The sequence below is a fragment of the Charadrius vociferus genome, unplaced genomic scaffold, assembly GCF_000708025.1.
Source record: "Charadrius vociferus isolate BGI_N301 unplaced genomic scaffold, ASM70802v2 scaffold178, whole genome shotgun sequence".
Lineage (NCBI taxonomy): Eukaryota > Metazoa > Chordata > Aves > Charadriiformes > Charadriidae > Charadrius > Charadrius vociferus.
In genome coordinates, this window is record NW_009649717.1 from 1,352,819 (window position 1) to 1,371,735 (window position 18,917).

General features: G+C 39.4%; 1 protein-coding gene across 1 annotated transcript in view; it reads left to right on the forward strand.

Moving 5' to 3' along the window:
• Window positions 1–2,026: 2,026 nt before the first annotated feature.
• The window catches only part of ARHGAP10 (Rho GTPase activating protein 10), a 112,643-nt gene continuing 95,752 nt past the window's right edge, over window positions 2,027–18,917 (forward strand). The window contains exons 1-4 of the mRNA XM_009890759.1: window positions 2,027–2,108; window positions 4,294–4,389; window positions 4,476–4,537; window positions 17,934–18,005. Coding sequence (XP_009889061.1) covers window positions 2,027–2,108; window positions 4,294–4,389; window positions 4,476–4,537; window positions 17,934–18,005 — 312 coding nt within the window. The remainder of the gene's footprint in view (window positions 2,109–4,293; window positions 4,390–4,475; window positions 4,538–17,933; window positions 18,006–18,917) is intronic.

The following is an 18,917-nucleotide window of genomic DNA, read 5'->3' on the forward strand; positions in this document are numbered from 1 at the left end:
CGCTGAAGTTAGTACTGATCTTAGAGTAAAGGGAGCGATTGGAGTCTGGTGCTGTAAGCGAGGGCTGGCCACCGCCTAGCAACTAATGGTGTCGTGTTGGCTCAGCTAACTCAGATAAGAAACAAAAATGTTTTCCTCCAAATCCAAATGGAAAAATGTTGAAGTATTTGTGTGGGGCACCAGCAGCGTGTCTGGTGCAGGACGAGCTGACGGGAGTGCTTGTTACTGTAGCGTTTCAGAACAAAGTGAGGGAGCTGGCGGCTGCTCCTCTTCCTTCTGGTGTGCTTTTAAGTAGTTACGTTTGGAGGTGGAAAAGAATACATGATATTGATATGAACATTAACAAAGAGAGAAAATTAAAAGCCCTGGTGTCCTTATGTCCCTCCCTTCTCTCTTTGAAAATGTGTCTGTCTTTCCCTTCAGTTTTTTGGTCAAAACGTTTAGCACATGCTTCGTTTCTTCTAGTGTTTTAAGAAAGTGAGACTTTGAAATGACTCTGCCTTATGGGTTCGCCAGGATTACGTTTTATTCAGGAAAGAGTGTTAGTGTTTGGTTGATATTTAAACAATCTTTGATCTTGAATGCCCTATTCCTTTAAATGATAGCAGCAGCTTTCAACAAACAACCACCATATTACTGCTTCCCGTATTTTTCTGTTTGGTGTTACTGTGTAGAATGTGGAGATTAAAGGGAATAAAGTAGTTACTTTCTGGCCCCCTAAATTCTTGCTGTGTTTTTTCAGTAGGCTACAGCATTATTTGGATAATCAGCGTAACTGGTGTAACCGTACTCGTGTATTGTCTTATTCTAACTATGTAGCTGGAATCCATATATGTTTATGGTCTGTTATAGCACATACTTGTCTTGCAAGCTCTAATGCTGATGTGGAACAATACTGGGATGTATCTGTCAGTGCTAGCCAAGAAGTTTTGCTCTAGTAAAGGTCTTCTGACACAGGATGGAAGAGAGCCAAGTTACGTTTACGAAATTCCTAACTTAAGCAACAATGCTCAGCATTTAAATTGTAACACAATAGCAAGAGAGTATAGCACTTATGATATCAGTGTCAGTTTTGTTTTTATAGAGTTTTAAAAATGCTTGTAATTATGTAAACATCTGTGTATGTACTGTAGGATATGCGGAATTTTTCAGGGTAGAAGCTGGAGCAGTTACATGCTGTTTACCCCACAGTGGAAGGTATGACTGCAGACGGCCTCAGGTGTCTCCCTCTGGCCATGGTTTGTCAGACAGCAAGAAATCCAACACAGGGCTTTGTTATCTTTCTGAGTCTAACCACCATCTTCGTAATTCTTCCTGTGCTATAGCAGAGTGAGTTCAGTATTCTTATTCTGCCTTTTGAGAAAGTTTTCCTCCATCTCTACTTGATACTCAGTTTCGTTTCTTTTAGTTTAGCAAGGGGCAGAGCAGAGGCTCTTCCATTCCTGCGAATAGCTGGGCACCAGTGGTTCTGCCAGGCAAGCTGCTAGTGTTATGTTAGACTGGTGCTGTTTTGCCCACAGGGAATGAAAACAGAATGTGGCCTTAAATGTAAATTTAGCCAAAATAAAACAAGACCGATGGATGATATATAAACATTGGAGGATGAATCTTGTAGTTAACATCTACTGACTAAGCAGGATTAAAAAGCTCTTTATTTTGGCAACAGTTAGGAGACTGATTGTTGCAGCAGTCTGTTGAACCAGATGACTGGAGTGTTCTTCCCCCAGTCAGGAGGTTTGTTTCTTTCCAGTTACATCTTGCAACGTGTGATTGGTTTTTATTTTGCTTCAGTGACTTCTCACCTTTGGTGAAAGTGCCAAATTCTTAAAATACATCAGAAAATCTCTTCCTATATTGTTGTCTTTTCTTTCAATAGCCAGGTGCCTACGGCTTTTCTTGACTCATCAGATCATTCTTCTGTGTCCCAAACCCCACTCCCTGATGCTTTCCAAAATTTTCTGGAGCAGTTCTTAAACATTTCAGAGACCATTTGTGGAAAGACACTGCAAAAATTTAATGTGTCTTGATGGCTTTAATACAGGAACTCTGCAAATCTAGCCTTGGTGTGTTAAAAGATTACTGCTTCCGAGCACCTGCTCAGCCCTTCGGTCAGTAATTTCCAATCCTTTAGCAGAATCAGTAAAGAGAAGTGCATGAGTGTGACTTTCTGATCATGTGAGAAACTCAGTATTTTCATTCAGCTCCTTCTCAACTTAACCGAAGTTGTTGGACTTGGCACTGAAAGAGTCAGGGCATGGACACAGGTTCTGTCTGCTGTCACTGTCACCAGAGAGGTGGCTTTTGGTGAAGAGGTGGGATATGCAGCCATGCAGGAGGCGGTAGCCCACTTTAGGTGTACCCATAGGTATTTTAGTACCCTTTCAGTCTGTGAAGGGGAAAGGGAGTGTTGCGTGCACGCAGTGCTGCATGCCTTCTAATGCGTACCTTGCTCAACATTGTTTGAATACTTCACCTCTGCAAGTGGGAGAAAATGTAATAAACAATTCCTTCCTCTAGTGTCGGGCTAGCTCTCATATGACAGGGCTTTGGTAGGGGATTATCGGATTCAAGAAAATGAAATAAGTTTGGGAGATTGTGTGTTATTGGACCCGTTCTCCCATAAATAAACTCTTTTCATCCTTGTGTTGTGACCTGGCTCACAAATAAGCGTAACACTAGATGTTTTTTCACAGCTGGCAGAAACTGTTTCTTTTGCTGTCTGCTTTATGGACAGCCTTTTAGCCCAGAAGACATTTGAGTTAAAATACTCATGTTTCCTTTTGCATGGGGGTTGTGTTGCCTTTTCCTTCAACTTCCTTATCCTTATTTCTTCAACCCTGTGCAGCATCCTGCTGCTTCATACATTGAAGTGTATGTGTACAGGCTTTAGAAGCAGTTGCAAAAGGGAGGCGAGTACTTGGTGGCATAGCATCACAGGGAACGGTGCTGTTACACAATAGGTGAGGAAAGGAGTAATGAGAAATGGGTGAAAAGAAAGGAATGTGGAATGGCAAGGAACTGAAAGCATTTTTCTCATTTTAGGCAGTGTCGTGCTGTTTGTAGAGTATTTGTGACTTACCCTTTTAAGTGGTCGAACTGAACTTTCAGTGCAGCATTGTATGTTGAAGTTGCATTTAACTTTGACACGTGATAAAACATACAATGTGTTGGATGCAGGACCTTTCATAAAGTTTTTCTTTTTCTTTTTTTTTAAAAAGGAAAACAAGAATAACAAAAAAAGCCCAAGTTTGTAGTCTTTTAGCTCTAGTTAATATTAAAGAACAAAATGCTTAGCTGGTCCGCTAAAAGCGTTGTTCTTAGCCCTTCAGAACTGCATGTGATAAGAAAAAGATTATAGATTAACTAAATATTTTAAATGGTCCTTAACCTTGGCTCACAACAAAAATGTGAGTAAAACCTTTACTACTGGGTAGGAGTGTACCAGGACATGCATCCTTTTTTTTCCATTGAGCAATTCCATCCTTCCAGAACTCGTGACATACCCAGACTGCACATGTCAGCACAACAGAAAAGTGTGTGTACACTGCTTATTTACAGCTTTGTAAATCTTAAGGGGCTTATAATTATGATATTGTGGTTGAATATAGAGCCTGGTTACTTCCTGAGGGATGTGAGAGTGCAACCCTCTGCCTCCAAATGGTCAAACACTAGCAGGTAGAAGTGGAGTTGAAGAAAATGTTTTAGGAATATTACAAAAAAGTTATTCTACAAAATTATTTTTAATGCTGTGCTTTTAACTTTAATAATTTTTGGCATAGTTTAACTCCATGGAATTTCTAGTTCTGGTGCAACAGTTCTTTAAAATTTGGTTTATGTATAAATGATTCACCAGCAGAGCTATCTATTTAAAGGGTATAGAAAATCCTAAGATGCGTATTTGTGCTGATAAATACACTAGTGAATTTAGGTAAGCAGAGTAAGACAACTGGCACAACTGACTGCAAGTGTTGTGCCTTAAACTTCTGTAGTTGCAGATCTGTTTGTATGGCCTGTGCCCTAAATTGTGGTATAGTGAAGCATAAGAATAGGCCTAATACTGTTCACATGATCACACTTGCTTCGTACTGTATAGCCTTGTATAAGGAAATCTGTGCGACAGGTTCCCTGATGAGATCAGAAGAGAGTTGGACAATATTGGATGTCTGGTAATGTCCTTGGGCAGACCTGTGTTAAGAGTTTCTTGTAAAAGTTGATTATTCTAGGGATATGAGGATCTTCTAGCCTTCTTAAAATGATTTCGTAACCTTCAATCTGTGCTTGTTTTCCTTGCAGACCTTTCAGCAGCCCAGAGAAAATTTGCCCATTCTCTGAGAGACTTTAAATTTGAATTCATTGGTGATGCAGAGACAGATGATGAAAGATACATAGGTAGGTAAGAAGCGACTATAAGTGGCTATATTTTGCCATGCCATCCTGCAACATGATTAAACTTATTTTCTGGTTTTGTTTTACAGATGCATCACTTCATGAGTTTTCAAACTTTTTAAAAAACCTGGAAGAACAAAGAGAAATTTTGGTGAGTTCCAATAAAAATTTTTAAAAGCTGTGTATATAGCAGAGAGTAAGATGAAAGTCAGTTACGGTTGCTTACTGCTTTGTTGACCACCAAGTTGTTGATATCAATAACTTAACAGTGAAAGCTGTCATTGTGCGGCCTCTGATCCTGTAGTCTAGAGTTACAGACAGCAGCTAGTTCTCATTAAAGAAGAAAGCTCTCATGTAAGGACAGATAACTATGAATTGGCTTAAAATGGTAGTGCCCTGATAAATTACAGCTGGGGTGAAAATGGGAAAACCATCATAAGGTTGTTTACCATTTACAGTAAAAAGCAAGATGAAAGACTTAATGCTGCAGCAGGACACCCAAGGTTGGGAAGTTGGCCAGATTTGGATCCAGGATCTCTGTGGCTCCAGCTTCAACAATGACATGGAGTGCAATCTGTTGGCTGGATGCAGTAGCAGATTTACGAACCTTTTCTTTATAGGTGAACTTTCTGGTGGATGGTTGCATCTTCAAATGTTTAGTTGCTCTGTTGTTTAGAAGAGAGTGTTCTTCATTCACATGCCTGTGATTACTTAGCGTTTTAGTGTAATACGGGTGAAGTTGGCTGCACACAGACTGTGGGCTGAGAGCGCTGCGATACACCTTGGTATCTTGATTTCCTAAGTTGTCCAGAAGATGGGGGGTTTCTTTCTGGATGGTACTGTGATTCTCCTCTTCAGTTGCATGCCCAGCTTTTATTTTAGAGCATGGATTCATAGAGCAGATGATGCGTACCCAATTTTCTTCTGAGTGTGGTCAGATCCTGCATCTAGGAAGTGCTCTTAGATCTGCCTAGATAGAAATTATGTTCGTCAGTATTTGCTATGTGATTATATCTTTTATGTTCCTGGAAGTCAGTGACCACTTGGCATCGCTGAAAGGAAACTGAGACTGATCTGTGTTCTGTGTTCCTCTCTGCCAAAGGCTGTGCCTGCAGTGTAGGAGTATGTAGATAGGCGAGAAAAGAACTTGTGAACAATTTTTTTTTTTTTTTCAACACTTCTCTCTCTGGCAGTCCTGAGTCCAATAATAGTCATGGTTCCTTGAGTATGCTGTGTTATGTCCTGGTATGTCGTTCTGACCTGGAACCATGTTTGGTTTAGAATTACTGCGTGGTTCCTTGCACATTCCTGAAGAATATTGTCTTTACGTAGTAGAGAGAATTTTTCAGTAACTTGAGTTGTTTTGCCAAGTTGTAGGGATTTGCTCAAGTATGTTTGAATGCTTCTTTTGTTTTTCATAATTCTGAAATATAGTCTTTCTCTGTTTTTTCTTGTCTGCCATCCACAGCTGTGTTTTATTTTAGTGAAGTTACATACACCTGATTAGTGAAAGTCTTCAGGAAGTTTTACAATGGAAGATACTTTATAGCCTGTCAAATTATTTTCCATGCTATTTTGATACCAGTTTTTTGAGAGCTGTCAGCTTCAGGACTTCAGAATTGTGTGTCACGTTTCAGTGACTATGTCAATAGATCTTCAGCAGTAATAGTTTACCAACACAGTAGGCTGTGCAAAATTCTGTGCTGCCTGTCTGTATAGTAAAACACTTCTGTTTTTGAGATTGAATGCCACAAAACAGTATTACTGGTATACTGCCCATGCTTACACAGAAGGCATTATCACACTAAAAGATAATTAATGTCAGTTTCTTGATGAGGAAAGTATGAAATGCAGTATCTGTTAGAACAGTGACAGTTTGAAAAACTGGAGAGTATAAAATATTGTGGGGCAAATGTTTAATTCCAAGCAGAAACACAGTATATTCTCTGAGTTAGCAGATGCATGGCCTTTTCATCTGGAGTCTAGAAAATGTTATGTATCATTTCTAGAGTGAGTTAATAAAACAGGGGCCCTGAGTCTCTGAGAAAATGACTGGTAAAGATAATTTTCAGAGGCTGCTGCTCTGTCTTTTTTTTTTTTTTTTTTTAATTTCTCAATAGATATTTTAACAGTGGCATGAGCTCTAGGGATGCTCCCATAGAGAATATTAGAGCATGTTGCACTAACAGATGTTTGGAATCAGGTCAGGATCCAAAGAGTTTCCATTAAGATGCAAAGCATATAGCAGATTTTTTTTTTCAAAAGCATTCAGTCGTCTTTGTTAAGAATGGTCTTATTGAGCATTTTTCCTCTTACCATTTTGAAGATGACCAGAAGGTTTCTGACTGCTTACTTCATTTTCAGTGCAGAACTGCAGATAAATTTCAGTCACATAAAGTAAAATTAAAGAAATCGGTGACTAATTATAGAACTAAGGGCATTTCGGATATTGCTGTGCATTTAAATTTTTAGATATTTGTGTAAAGGTTTCTTTTCTTCACAACCGTATAGTAAATGAAATAAATGTGCACTTAAAACATTCTAAACTGAAATTAAATACTCTCTAACTAAACTTCTTGTGGTTTTCTGAAAGTATTGTTTGTGGTGAATCCGGAGTCCATAAAACTTTCTGTTACCGTTTATCATAAATTTACATGTTTGGTTATTATTTGTCTGATGAATATTTATTTGGTGGATATTTAGCAATTTCATTCAGATGTTGGAGTCTTGCACTTCATGGTTTTACCATTTCTCCCATCTCCTTCAAAGGCTGCTGAAATTATATCCCAACTGTCAAAGGGTTTAGTCGCTTTTGAAAAAGGAATTCGGCATTATTCCAAACTTTTCACTGAAATTATTATGGAGTGGACAGTAGAAAGACAAATTACGTTTTTCCGTAGCACCATAGCTTGGTGACTTTCTCCAGGACAGATAGGAAATAAATCATTTTGTCCTTGAGAATATTCTGGAAATGATTTTTATGTGTTAAGCATCAATGGAGTCGTAGGACTTACGTTCTGCTCCTTTGATGTTACAAAAGTGTCGTGGAATTACAGGGATGAAAGGGAACTTCACGAGGCTGGTAGGAAAAGGCTGGGGATGAACAAGGACCAACATGGCGATGCTAAGATCCTCTGTCCGGGTACCTGCTTGCCAAACCTCCCTCCCAGCCCCAGTTCTCCTGACAGCAGATGCAGGTTTGATTCTTGTGATGGGCTCAGAACAACAGGCTTTGCTCGCTGCCCTCATTTAGGCTGCAGCAATGAGCAATGCAGAACTATCTGGTAAGGTACTGATCGCCTGTAGTTATTATCCCTTTTCCTCCTTCACCTTCCTTTTTACCACCTTCATACCTCCCTTCCTTCATCCAGTCTTCTCCCAAATGACCAGCCTGCTGTAATTAGTTTTCCCACTTGATTCCAGTCTTTCTAAATCGCAACCAAATTTCATAGTTCTTGTACTGTTCCCTCAGTAATCTCAGCAGTACTTGGCACTACCAGTGCGGTCACCCTGATGTGCTGGCTGTGCGTGCTTCCACTCCCTGGAAGTCCTCTGTCCTGTCCTTCAGCTGCTTCTGGAGTTCAGCTGTTGCTCACGTAACTCGCCTTTAACCATGCTGAAAGTCCAGTCATCCCTCACGGCGCTTTCTTTAACTTCTGTCAGCTTATGTCACAGTTACGGGCCGTGTCCTGTCCATCAGTCTCTCAGATCCTATCTAGCAGTGTCTCATGTCCTGTTCCGTTAGCTTACTCCCATGCCAGGACTGAGCGAGTTGGCTGCGTTTGCCTGGAGCCCTGCCAGAGGTGTGACTGGCGTCAGGGTCATGTATACCTAGACCATCCCTGATGAGTCCTGGTCTAACCTCTTTACAAAAGTTTCAGGGACAGGGATTTCTCTAGTTTTACTCCAATGTTTATTCTTCTGGTTTTTTTTACCCGATACCCATCCTAAGTGTCCTTTTCTGCAAATTAATCTGGGAACTTTTTGGGAACTTAGCTATGGTAGTCATGGAGTAAAACTGATCACTTTTCTTTCATAGTAGTATTTTCACTGTTATCCTTTCAAAGGGGTGGTTTACATTTGTATTTTTCCTTATTCAATTTAATTGCACTGAGTTTAGACCATCTCTCTTTTCTGTCAAATTATTTTTAATTCTGCTTTCTGAAAGCACTGACGTTTTCTCTTGGATTTATGTCACTCCACATGTATGTTAGTTTGGTGGAGTTATCGGTAGGTCACTGCAAATGGGATCATGAGGAAAACTTGATTGTAGTTTCTTATATGATGATTGAAATGTCCTCTTAGCTGAACAGGTATTTCTCAGGGAAATTTTGCAACCAGGGTGGTGTTTGCTCATGGTTTATTTCTTAAGAGCGGGTCACCACCTTTGTTTTTGAGACTGTTGTGTGCGTCAGCATTGAAGACTTCATTGAGGAGGTCGGCTACTGTGCTGATCTCAAAAAGGAAACTAGATGTTGTTCTTAACGAAGACAAAGTAACTTTTAACCTTCTATAGTTTGTTCCAGGACTTTTGAGTGTCAGAGTTGCTACGCCTGGTCTGTAACTTTCTCGGGTTCTTCTTTCTCCTCATTTTCTGACTTTTAAGTTGCTGCTGTGTTTGCTTTTCTACCATCCTCTGGGACTTTGCTGCCTCTCCCTTTAGTTTGTTTTGCTGAGTTTCTCAACTACTGTAAAGCAAAGCCCCTTCTGACTTGAATGCAATTAATTCTTCAGCTGTGTACTGTAAGAATACATCTATTTGTTTGTAAGAAATAACTTACTGTCCTTAACATCTGTTTTTTTCTTACTTTGTTAGATGGCTTGCTATAATTAAGTGAGTTTTTTTCCTTTGTGAATATTATTAAAATCTGCCGTTGTCGTACAGTCAGTTGTTAGCTTGTTTTAAGTCTCTTTCTAGCTAAATAATGGTTTTATAGCTTCCTTTCTCTCTGTTTTCTGAAATACATATTAAGAACCCTTTTACTTCAGGGTTTTCTTTGACCCTTGCCAAATAAAATGTGTTTTTGCCTTAGCCTTTCTAACTTTGTCCCTAAGTACTGGTGCGTTTCCTCTTTGGTCCAACATGTTTCTCTTTAAACAGGATTTCTGATACAATTATATTCACCTTTACTATGTTTCCTGTCATTTCCCAAGGCAGTATAAACTCACTGTTTTGCTTTGATACAGTCTCTTCAACTTGGTGCAACAGTTTTGGCAAACTTCTATTCCTTTGGATATCTTCAGAGGAAAGATACTACATAGTGGTTTTTTTTTTAACTCCTCCCCCCCCCCCCCCCCCCCTTTTTTTTTTCCTTTTTTCAAAAAAGACAGACTGTTGTTCTTATGTCACAGGTATCTTTGCAGTCTTGGCCTCTCAAAAATCCTTTTGCATTCTTTGTCAGTTTTACCAGGTTGTCAGAATCAAATTCAAAATAGCATCGCTCCTAATGCATTTTTGTGAAAGCAGAATTATTCTCAGCATATATCAGAAACATGAGAAACTGTTTCTCAGTGGATTTTTAAAGAAATATCTCAGTGAAATCACTATTTTATTCTTTCCTCCTCTTCTTCCCCTTTAAAAAAAAAAAAAGAAAAAAAGAAAAAAAGAGAGGTAGATATTTCCCAGTTGTGGTTTCCCAAGTTGAAATAAGTTGTTAAGGTTCAAAGGCATATGCTCAAAAAGTTAAAGGTAGAATTTAAATAATCTGTGCAAATATGTGCTTGTACTTACCTCTTATCATGAAGTATTTAAATGTATGACTATTTGTTTCATAGGTTAAGTGCTCACTTAACACAAAGTGTTAATGAATAGCTTGCTATTACCTTTTGTTCAGTGACTCTGCATTTAGTTTACACTGTTCCTACTCTGCTGGAAGATAGCAGTATTAATTTTTCTGAGCTTTTCTTTGGTCCTCTGTACATGGATGTTTAAGGGTTCATAAATCTTAATCCATCTTCACACCAATCTGAAGAAATCCATGTGAATCAGTTAACTCACTGATTTAGGGTAAAAAAAAAAAAATCCAATAGTTTTGGATGTAAGATGCATTCAAGATCTGTTCAATAAGAGTTCATGGCATTATACAGTACTCCATATGTTCAGATCCTCTTAAGTCCACTGACAGTGCAGACTACTTAATATATCTGCCAAGACAGTGGAAATGACATAATTGGTCACCACTTCTGAAAAATTAGGCTGCCAACAGCATCTTGAATATCTTAGTTGCAGAGATAGAGGCACAGATAAAATAGAATTTCTCAGGAACAGCATTTGACTACCTTAATCACAGGACCTAGATCCCTTTTTTCCTTCCTGAAAATTGTCCAGTTTAATAAAACATTTTCCAGTTTCGGAAACAGGCAGAACAATTGCTGCTATATCTCATTGCCCAGCCTTCACTTTTCCTCTGTGTGGCAGGAGACCAGAGGGTGATCGTACAATTATTGGAATATGGAACACAAATGCTGAGTTAAGACTACTTCAGGCATATTTCTTACGTTTTGGTGATTCCTGACATTGAATGTTTGATTTATGTATTTGTCTATTTTTGAATGTTCCATACAGTCTTCTGAAATTGTTTTGTGAGTTACATATGAACTTGTGCACATTAATCTATAAAATAAAGATGACTGTCTGTACAATAGAAAAAAAAGTACAAAGCTGTTTTTGGTGACATTCTTCCCACCTCTGAGTGAATATGGCTGAAAAGTTCTGTTACCACTAGCTTCCTCTTCCAGATAATTTTGTGGTCTCCCATGCATTAACATAATTCACTGGAGAATTTTCATTCTGTTATTTCATCAATGGGAAATGTTTGGAATTTGCATTGTAAATCTGTCACCAGTTTGGATTTTGCTGGTTGTTAATAACACCACTGTTTCTTGTGGAGGACGGCGCTGACAATAATTGAGCAGTTCATTCTTGATGAACACTGAAGCTGTTGTTTGCTGTTGGATTCCTTGCCTTTCAGTGACATCTTTTTGCTTGGTGATGAGCTTTGCCATGAACAAAGAAAATAGACATTATACTATTTCCTTTCCTGAGCAGCTTTCTTGCTTTGTCAAGATCTTTATATGACTGCTGATTTCAAAGCGTGGACTGGAAGTGATTCTGTGCTTGTATGAGAACCAGACCAATGTTCTAGTGTGTCCCACTGTTCAACTCTTGCACATTGGGTTTGCTCTGTCTCTGGAGGAGTTACCCACAGCTTTGCTCCACTTTGGGTGGGGAAGAGCTGATTTGTTGCTGTTTGTGAAACTCTGTCTCTCTTGATTTCTCTTCCTGTTATATTTATGACTTTGTAGTACTTTTCTCTTTATAGTGGAATGTATTTCATAAGAATGAACTTACTCAAAAGCCAGGACTATTAAATAGCTTTTAGTAAGTAGTCTTTACTAAAAACTACTGTCTTAATTTAATTCTCCTTTCTTTTTAAAAAAAAAAAAAGAAAGAATTTTTTGTTTGTATTGTCTGCTTATGATACCAATTAATTTCTGAGGCCAGAAGTTTCATGGTAAGTAAATCAATGGAAACAGTCTTTCAGAGCAGAGCACAGAATAACAGATAGGTCACAGGAGGCGTTTTTAGCTGTCTGTCCTTTAGATCAGTCATAAACTTCCACTGAACAGGAAATAACCTTTGGCTAGAAGGTGGGACCCAGGAGTATATTCTCTGTAAGCCAAGGGTGCTGCTTTTAAAAGAGCTAGAAAGTCTAAAGCACAGGAGTCTGCCTGCATCACGGCATGTGGGGGAGTGAACTGATGGTCTAGGAAATTCCCCCTGGAACAGTTTGAGAAAGCTGTCATCGTCTCGCCAAACCCGAGGGGTAGTTTTCTGGAACACCTAAGACAAGGGTGATTTGTTTTGTTATAGGTGCCTGCTGGCATCTCAGAAATGTACAAAATAGATTGTATCCAAGACAGATATTTGTCCGCCTGACTCTTTCTACCAGATGGCTTCCTCCACAGCAAATGGACCCAGACGAATGGATGTCACTTCTCTTTTTTTTTTTTATAGCTTCTGCACATGTGCAAAGACACACAAGCATTAACGTGCTATGAGACCCTCTTAAAAATCCTTTAGTTTATAGACTCCAGTCCTTCTCTCTAACTCCCATGTTTGTAATCCCAGTGTGTGGCTGAGGGTCTTTCATTATTTAAGGCTGTAAAGCTACAGACAAAGCACTAGAGCAGTGAGAAAATCCAGACACTTTTACAAGAAGAAAACTTGCATTTGAAAACAAACAAACGAGTTTTGGGTGTGGGTTGCGCTGACTGCAGTCATCAGTGCTCCAGTTAAATTCAAAACCAGTGCTGAGAAGTGGTTAGAGAGATATGCCACTCTATCTGCAGGGCATACTGGCAGGAGAGTTGGCTGTGCAACTAACTGGGAGCACATTCGTGTAACTGTAAGAACAATTTGGGTTCTCATGGGAAAAGAAATAATAGAGGTTAAGGCTTTGCCAATAACATCTGATGTCCTCAATAGTGGAATTGTATCTGCAAAGTTACATGATAGAGGGTTTCAGGCATAGATCTTAATGCTTTGAGAAATTTCAGTAACAAATCACGATGTGAAACAGGAAAGCTTTTTGGAGGAAAAAACCAACTTTTATGTTTCCCTCTCCCCCAATATTGGAGGTATCAGAATCAACTTTTTTATTAGGCTGAATGTTGCAGTTTCTTAGGAAAAACACAGAAGAACTATATTCTCTGTAAGCAAAAGTGCAGCTGTAGGTAGTAAATTTCTTTATTTAGGAGCAGCGTTAACTGCTTTGTTATTGCGTCACTGCAAGGTATGTCTTCCTTTCCGCTTCTCTTTTGCACTCAGTAGGGAAAAACTTCCTTCCCAGATCTAGTTTCAATGACACTTGCTCAGTTTCATGAGCTCTGCCCTACTGACTGGTGGCCTCCCTCTTTGCTTTGTCGAGGGGAGAAACAATCCTGCCCCTGTCTATGAATAAATCTTTCCAGTCAGAGCACTGGGAAACTTAAAACCCTCTTTTCTGTTTGGCATCTAATTTGCGTTCCAGTTCCTGGGATGAGAATTGGGAACTCGGCACTCCTGTCTCTCTGTGCAGCCTGCAGCAAGGTGTATGTTTATGGCTTTTTTTTTTTTCTTTCTCAGTAAACCTGTCTTGTATGGAAGAATGCTTAGATTTGGAGTGGAGCGGAGTCAGTGTATGTATTTACCTCACCACCAGAGTTGCTGATGAGCAATGTGTAATTTCCAGTTCTTCCAGTAAAGGCTAAGGACATTTTTAGGATGAAAGCTGGGAGGTCACTGCTGCATTTGTCTAGTAAGCCAAACAAATTTTGGTTTATTTCAGTTGGTGGGAGCCTTTTTAGCCACAGGGGCTGGAATGAGCTTCTGGTACAGCTTTTGTGGGTCGATGCTCCTTTACTGCCCATGAAAGCACCTTCCGCCTCTGCAGGGGAAGCCTGGTTGTGCCTGCAAGGGGAGCAGGAACTTGGAGAGACTGCTCCTGCCTACTGCGGGAGGGTGAGAAAGCATGAGGAGCATTGAATGCTGTGGGATGGTGCTGTCTGTCAGGTTGCAGTGCATAGGAGGAGGTGTTTGGGGAAGCAGTTCCTCCCTAAACAGCTTTGCTCCCACCTCTTCTGAGAAGGGAAGAAGTGACAGGCTAAATGGAGTCATCTTGTGGACTGGCACTGACTGGTAAGTGACACGTTGGATCTTGTTGACTTGACTGATGAAGTAGCGAACAGCTGTAAATGCACTTGCTAATGGATTTAGTCTGTGCCTTTGTGGACTTTTCTAGGAAATGTTGGTTTGGGCCCCTTAATCTACAACCTGTTACTTACTTCTTTTGAAGAGTATGGAGCTGGAAAAGTCAGGATTATTGCCATTCTGTACAACTTCTCTGCCTGAGCAGGTGCAGTCTTACAAAAGCATCTGAAGTTAGGAGGTATACACAAAGCTGAAAGCCTACTTTAAGACGTTGTTGGAAATGTTGGATACAGCGGTCTTCTGAGGTGATGATGGCGGTGATGATTTTATTGCTCTGTTGCCAGGTTTATGTTCAAGTTGAGTTAATTCTTTGACCTTTCCATAGGTGCAGCAAATGGAACAGGAATAACATAAGCAGTTTCAGACTGTGTGCCCAAGGCACGTGTGCACATTGGGTTAAACATTTCTTAAAGCATTCCTGAGACTTTGACATTCGTAGAGCCGGTTAAGATACTGTTACCTGAGACATGACGTCTTTATATTGATTCACTAACGCATCACACTTGCCATAGTTCGCCTGTCAGATTCTAAAATTGAGTATATATGCCATTCAGGTAGGTTTGGATAGATCAGAGATAGAAAAGAATGGAATTTTTTGGTGCCCTTTAAATAGTACATTCCTGTCTGCCAGGATTAGAGGAGTAGAGAGATGAAAATTAGTTTGAGTGAAGACAGAAGCTGAAAGAGGAAGGAACATGCAGTTTTATATCAATGAACATTTAACTTAAATGCCTAATACAACTTTTCTTCAAAATTTTGCATTTTAACATAGTCTTAGTTAGTCCTAGTTCTTAAGGAAGGTGCAAGTGATAATGACAAATATATTCAAGTGATCCTTAGCTTATTTCCTTATACTGGGAAAATTTTACTGGTTTTGTCTACTGTTTAAAAGAAAAAGTAAAAAAAAAAAAAAAAAAAAGTGTTGTTTTGAGTTCCCAATTTATAAATAAACTAAGTTAACAATGAGTAGCAGTGTAAATAATGTTTTGGTTCTATAAATAAGTATGCATCGTTTTGTAGCTTTTCATGACCATTGCTGGATTCCAAGTACTGGAAAATAGTGCAAATGCCTCCCTATTTAATCTAGTATAGTGCATATTTTAATTATGAACTTCTTGTTTATTTCTGCCGGTCAGAAGAACAGCTCTGTAATTCACTGTTAAATTTACCATTCATGTTTCAGTTGACAGTTTCCCTTTATATCCATATAAACTCACATACATGCTCGTTTCAGTGAGGAGGAAATATTCCTCTTATATTTTTACACGAGGGCCTGGTATGAAGCTCCATGAGAATGATCAAAGATCTACAAAATCCCACTTCACCAAGAAATACTCGAGAGCCCCGTTGTTTAACCCAGACACAGAAAGCAAAGGGGGTGACAAATCATAAATACCTGTATGGCAGGGAAAATTCTGCTGGAGAGGCATCTGTTAACAAAAATTTAAGTTGCGCAAAATGAGAAATGTCTTTTCTGGAAGGAGAGAAGGCTTGTTTTTCTTTTAGTGAAAGAGTTACTGACATATCATAGCACTGGCAGCAGTGGAATCTATTTGTTGGCAGTCGCTGAGGGAACATCCCATTTTGATTTAAAGATTATTTTCTTCTTCAAACAAATTCCTGTAGTGGTTCCCATGGTTAATGCTGCACAGGAGCGTAGCAGACCAAGTGATTTGCAGCCAGCCCTGCTTCTTTATAAACTACAGTCCTTTCTGCGTGCAGGGTTTTTTTGGTTGTTGTTGTTTTTTGGGGTGATTTTGTTGTTGTTGTTGTTGTTCCCCCCCCCCTTTCTGTTACCTCAAGGTACTGTGGTTTTGTTCGACTCAGGCTTCGTGTTCAGCGTACGTTGACTGCCTGCTGATCTTACATTTCAGTCTTTTTGTGTAAAGGTTCAAACAACTAATAAGCAACTTGTTGTTAGATACTTCTTTTTAACCTTCTGACCTTTGCAGTGCTCAGTTGCTGCCTTTAAATGTTTTTAAATGATTCCACTAACCGTGATGCTCTTACCTCTTGGCAGCTAGTGTCATCCTCTCTTGAGTTTTGCTCTGAGGAAGCCTCATAGCTTTCTCCCTTACTTTGTCAGTGTAGAGGAAACTGGCAGAAACAATTTTAACTTCCAAGTTTTCCAATATAGAAGAACTATTCTGTGATTTCTGTGAGCAGTTCTCCACTCTGACTTGTGAGAATCCTTGTGGTCAGCAAGGAGAGATCCTTCAGTCCTCAGGTGCTTCTGGAAACTGTTTCTGGTGCTTGATCCAATTATAAATCCAAATTACTGTTTCCTTTCAGCCCCTAAGAATTTCCGGGAAAGTTCTGGGAACCTGACAAAACTTGAAAGGCCTGAGCATCCTAAAAATTTTTTGACAAAATCAGGAAATGGATCCATAAGGAAAAAGTTTGGGCCACGAGAACAAGTGCTGTGAAGTTAGGAAGTATCTGTTATATGGATGACTGTGCAACATGCAGTTTGGCCCAGACTTGCTAGATATTTGGGTTTTCAGTTAGCTACATAGGTTAGTACGCTGCCCAGGCTGTTTAAAAATCTGGGTTGCTCTGGTTACAGTGAATTGGCAGGGTGACTCCCGCAGTAATCCCTGCATGGCTCCGGGGGTGGGTGGGAGCAGACACTGCTGTTCAGATTTGTGTTGTGCCAGATCTCTAATACACCCCTCTTGTGTTTTACGATAAGAGCTTTTCAGAAGTGTTCCAGAAGGCTTGTTTAAGCCTGCAATGTTTTAGATAAAACTTTTCACATTTGAAGGGGGGAGGAGGGGTGGGTGAGAGAGAGAGAGAGAGAGAAAGCCTTCTGCTGTATCCAAGGTGGGCTTCCCCGGAGCTCTGACTGGACTTCTGGCAGCTCAGCCCGGTGACTGTGCTAAGCCCAGTTCTGGGCGTGATTTACGCCGTGGGTCTGCCTTAGTACTGAGACCAAGAGGACCCCACCTGCTCCTCCACGCCTCCAGCGCTCTTGTGTGCTGCTGTTGTGCTTAAGAAGTTCCAACTTTTGCTGAAATTAAAACTTGTTTTAAATTTAAAGTCTTGTTTGCACCAAACACAACCTTGCTCAATCTCTGGTGAAATTTCATGTGAACTAAAAACTGTGTTTGCTGGCCAGATCTAATAAGCTACGGTTTTCTGTCTTATAATGACATAATGTTTCCTTTTTCTTTCTCTTTAGTATTGCTATGAGGCCATTTATCTTAAGTGCATCGGTGGATGCTCACCCAGTCAACCAAACCTCTTGTTTTTTGACTTTACCCTCTTGATTTTTATAATTTAGGGTGTTCTTCGTGTACTTAAGCATAAATGCTTGGAAATATCAATGCCACCTAATGGCTTTAGCTGTGTGTTAAAAGATTATTAGTTGCTACTCAGTAGCCTATTCTGCAGTTGTTTGTAGTGTTTCAGAAATTTTTGTGTCCCCGAATGAAAATAATTTGTCCTGTGTCTCGTTCTGGTGTTCAGCCATTGAGACCGTCAGCCTGATCTGCAAGACTGGCACAAGTAAAGCAATTGCCGTTTTCCTGCAGCCTGTAAATTTCTGAAATTTCTGCATGTGTTTTAGATTTCATTTTCCTGACAGTGGATTGAAATAAGGGTTAGAAATTTTGAAAGCTTGAATGAACTCAGAGATGTGATTTTTTGGGGTTAGAACTTAAGACTCCTAACTCGCATGTTTCTCCTTTATTTTACCCAAGAGCTTGCGTGTTTTTTTTTCTTTTTATTGCTGGTGCTAAAATGACTTGTTGGTCTGCCCACAAAAACCTAACCCATGCTTTTTTTTTTTCCTTAGGCACTCAGTGTTACTGAAACTCTGATCAAACCTTTGGAAAGATTTAGGAAAGAGCAGCTAGGAGCTGTAAAGGTTTGTCCCTCATTGCCTTTATGATAAGTTTGTTTAATTTCTCTACTTGGATTGCATTGCAGTAATGACATATATTTGGCAGAGAGATACTGTTGTTTATATTTCATGTATTCTCGCTTTTTTTTTTCCTACTTTGAGAACTTGCTTCAGCAACAAATGGAAAGTATGTTTCAAGAAGAGAAGAATGTGTCCTCTCCCTTCCTTCTGTCCTCCCTCTCCCTTATCTCTTGTGTCTGGAATAGGAGCAATCCTGCTAACGGCCTGCCCCCCTTCCTAATGGGTAACCCTGTTCTGCTTTATATTTGCTTGCAGTTGCACAATCAAAGGCTGAAAAATATTAACTGTCCAAAGGAGCTCGCTCATCCATATGCTTCTAAATGTATTTTTGCAACCTGCAAAGTGAAAATTGCCTTTATTTTATGTTTTGTTTTGAATAAATAACTCATTGCCTCTGCGTGAGTGGAAAAAAAGAATAGGGATGCAGAGGCTAAAGGCAAGACATCATTCAACATGTTGTGGTGTGGTTTTTTTTTGTGAAAGTGTTAAGTAATTTTTTTCAGATAGCCACTAGGTTGTCTATATTTAAAAAAAAAAAAAAAGCAGAGTAAACTTAATGTATTAAATACAGACTAGATTTGGATAAAAGTAACAAGGACAAGTTTGACAGCTTTCTACCTTTCTACTTTCCTTCTTCCAGTAATAAATTTAAATGCTTATTCAAAAAAAAAAAAAGAAAGAAAGAAAACCCAGCTATTTAACACAGTTTCTGTTGCAAAACTCAGTTCACACATTTTTAAACTACCACTCTGCAGATGTTTTATTCTATAATTTCATGACTTCGTCAGCAGTGATATTTAATAGCTAAGATAATGTTTCAATTATGAGAGTGCTGCACTATACATTTTGACTTTA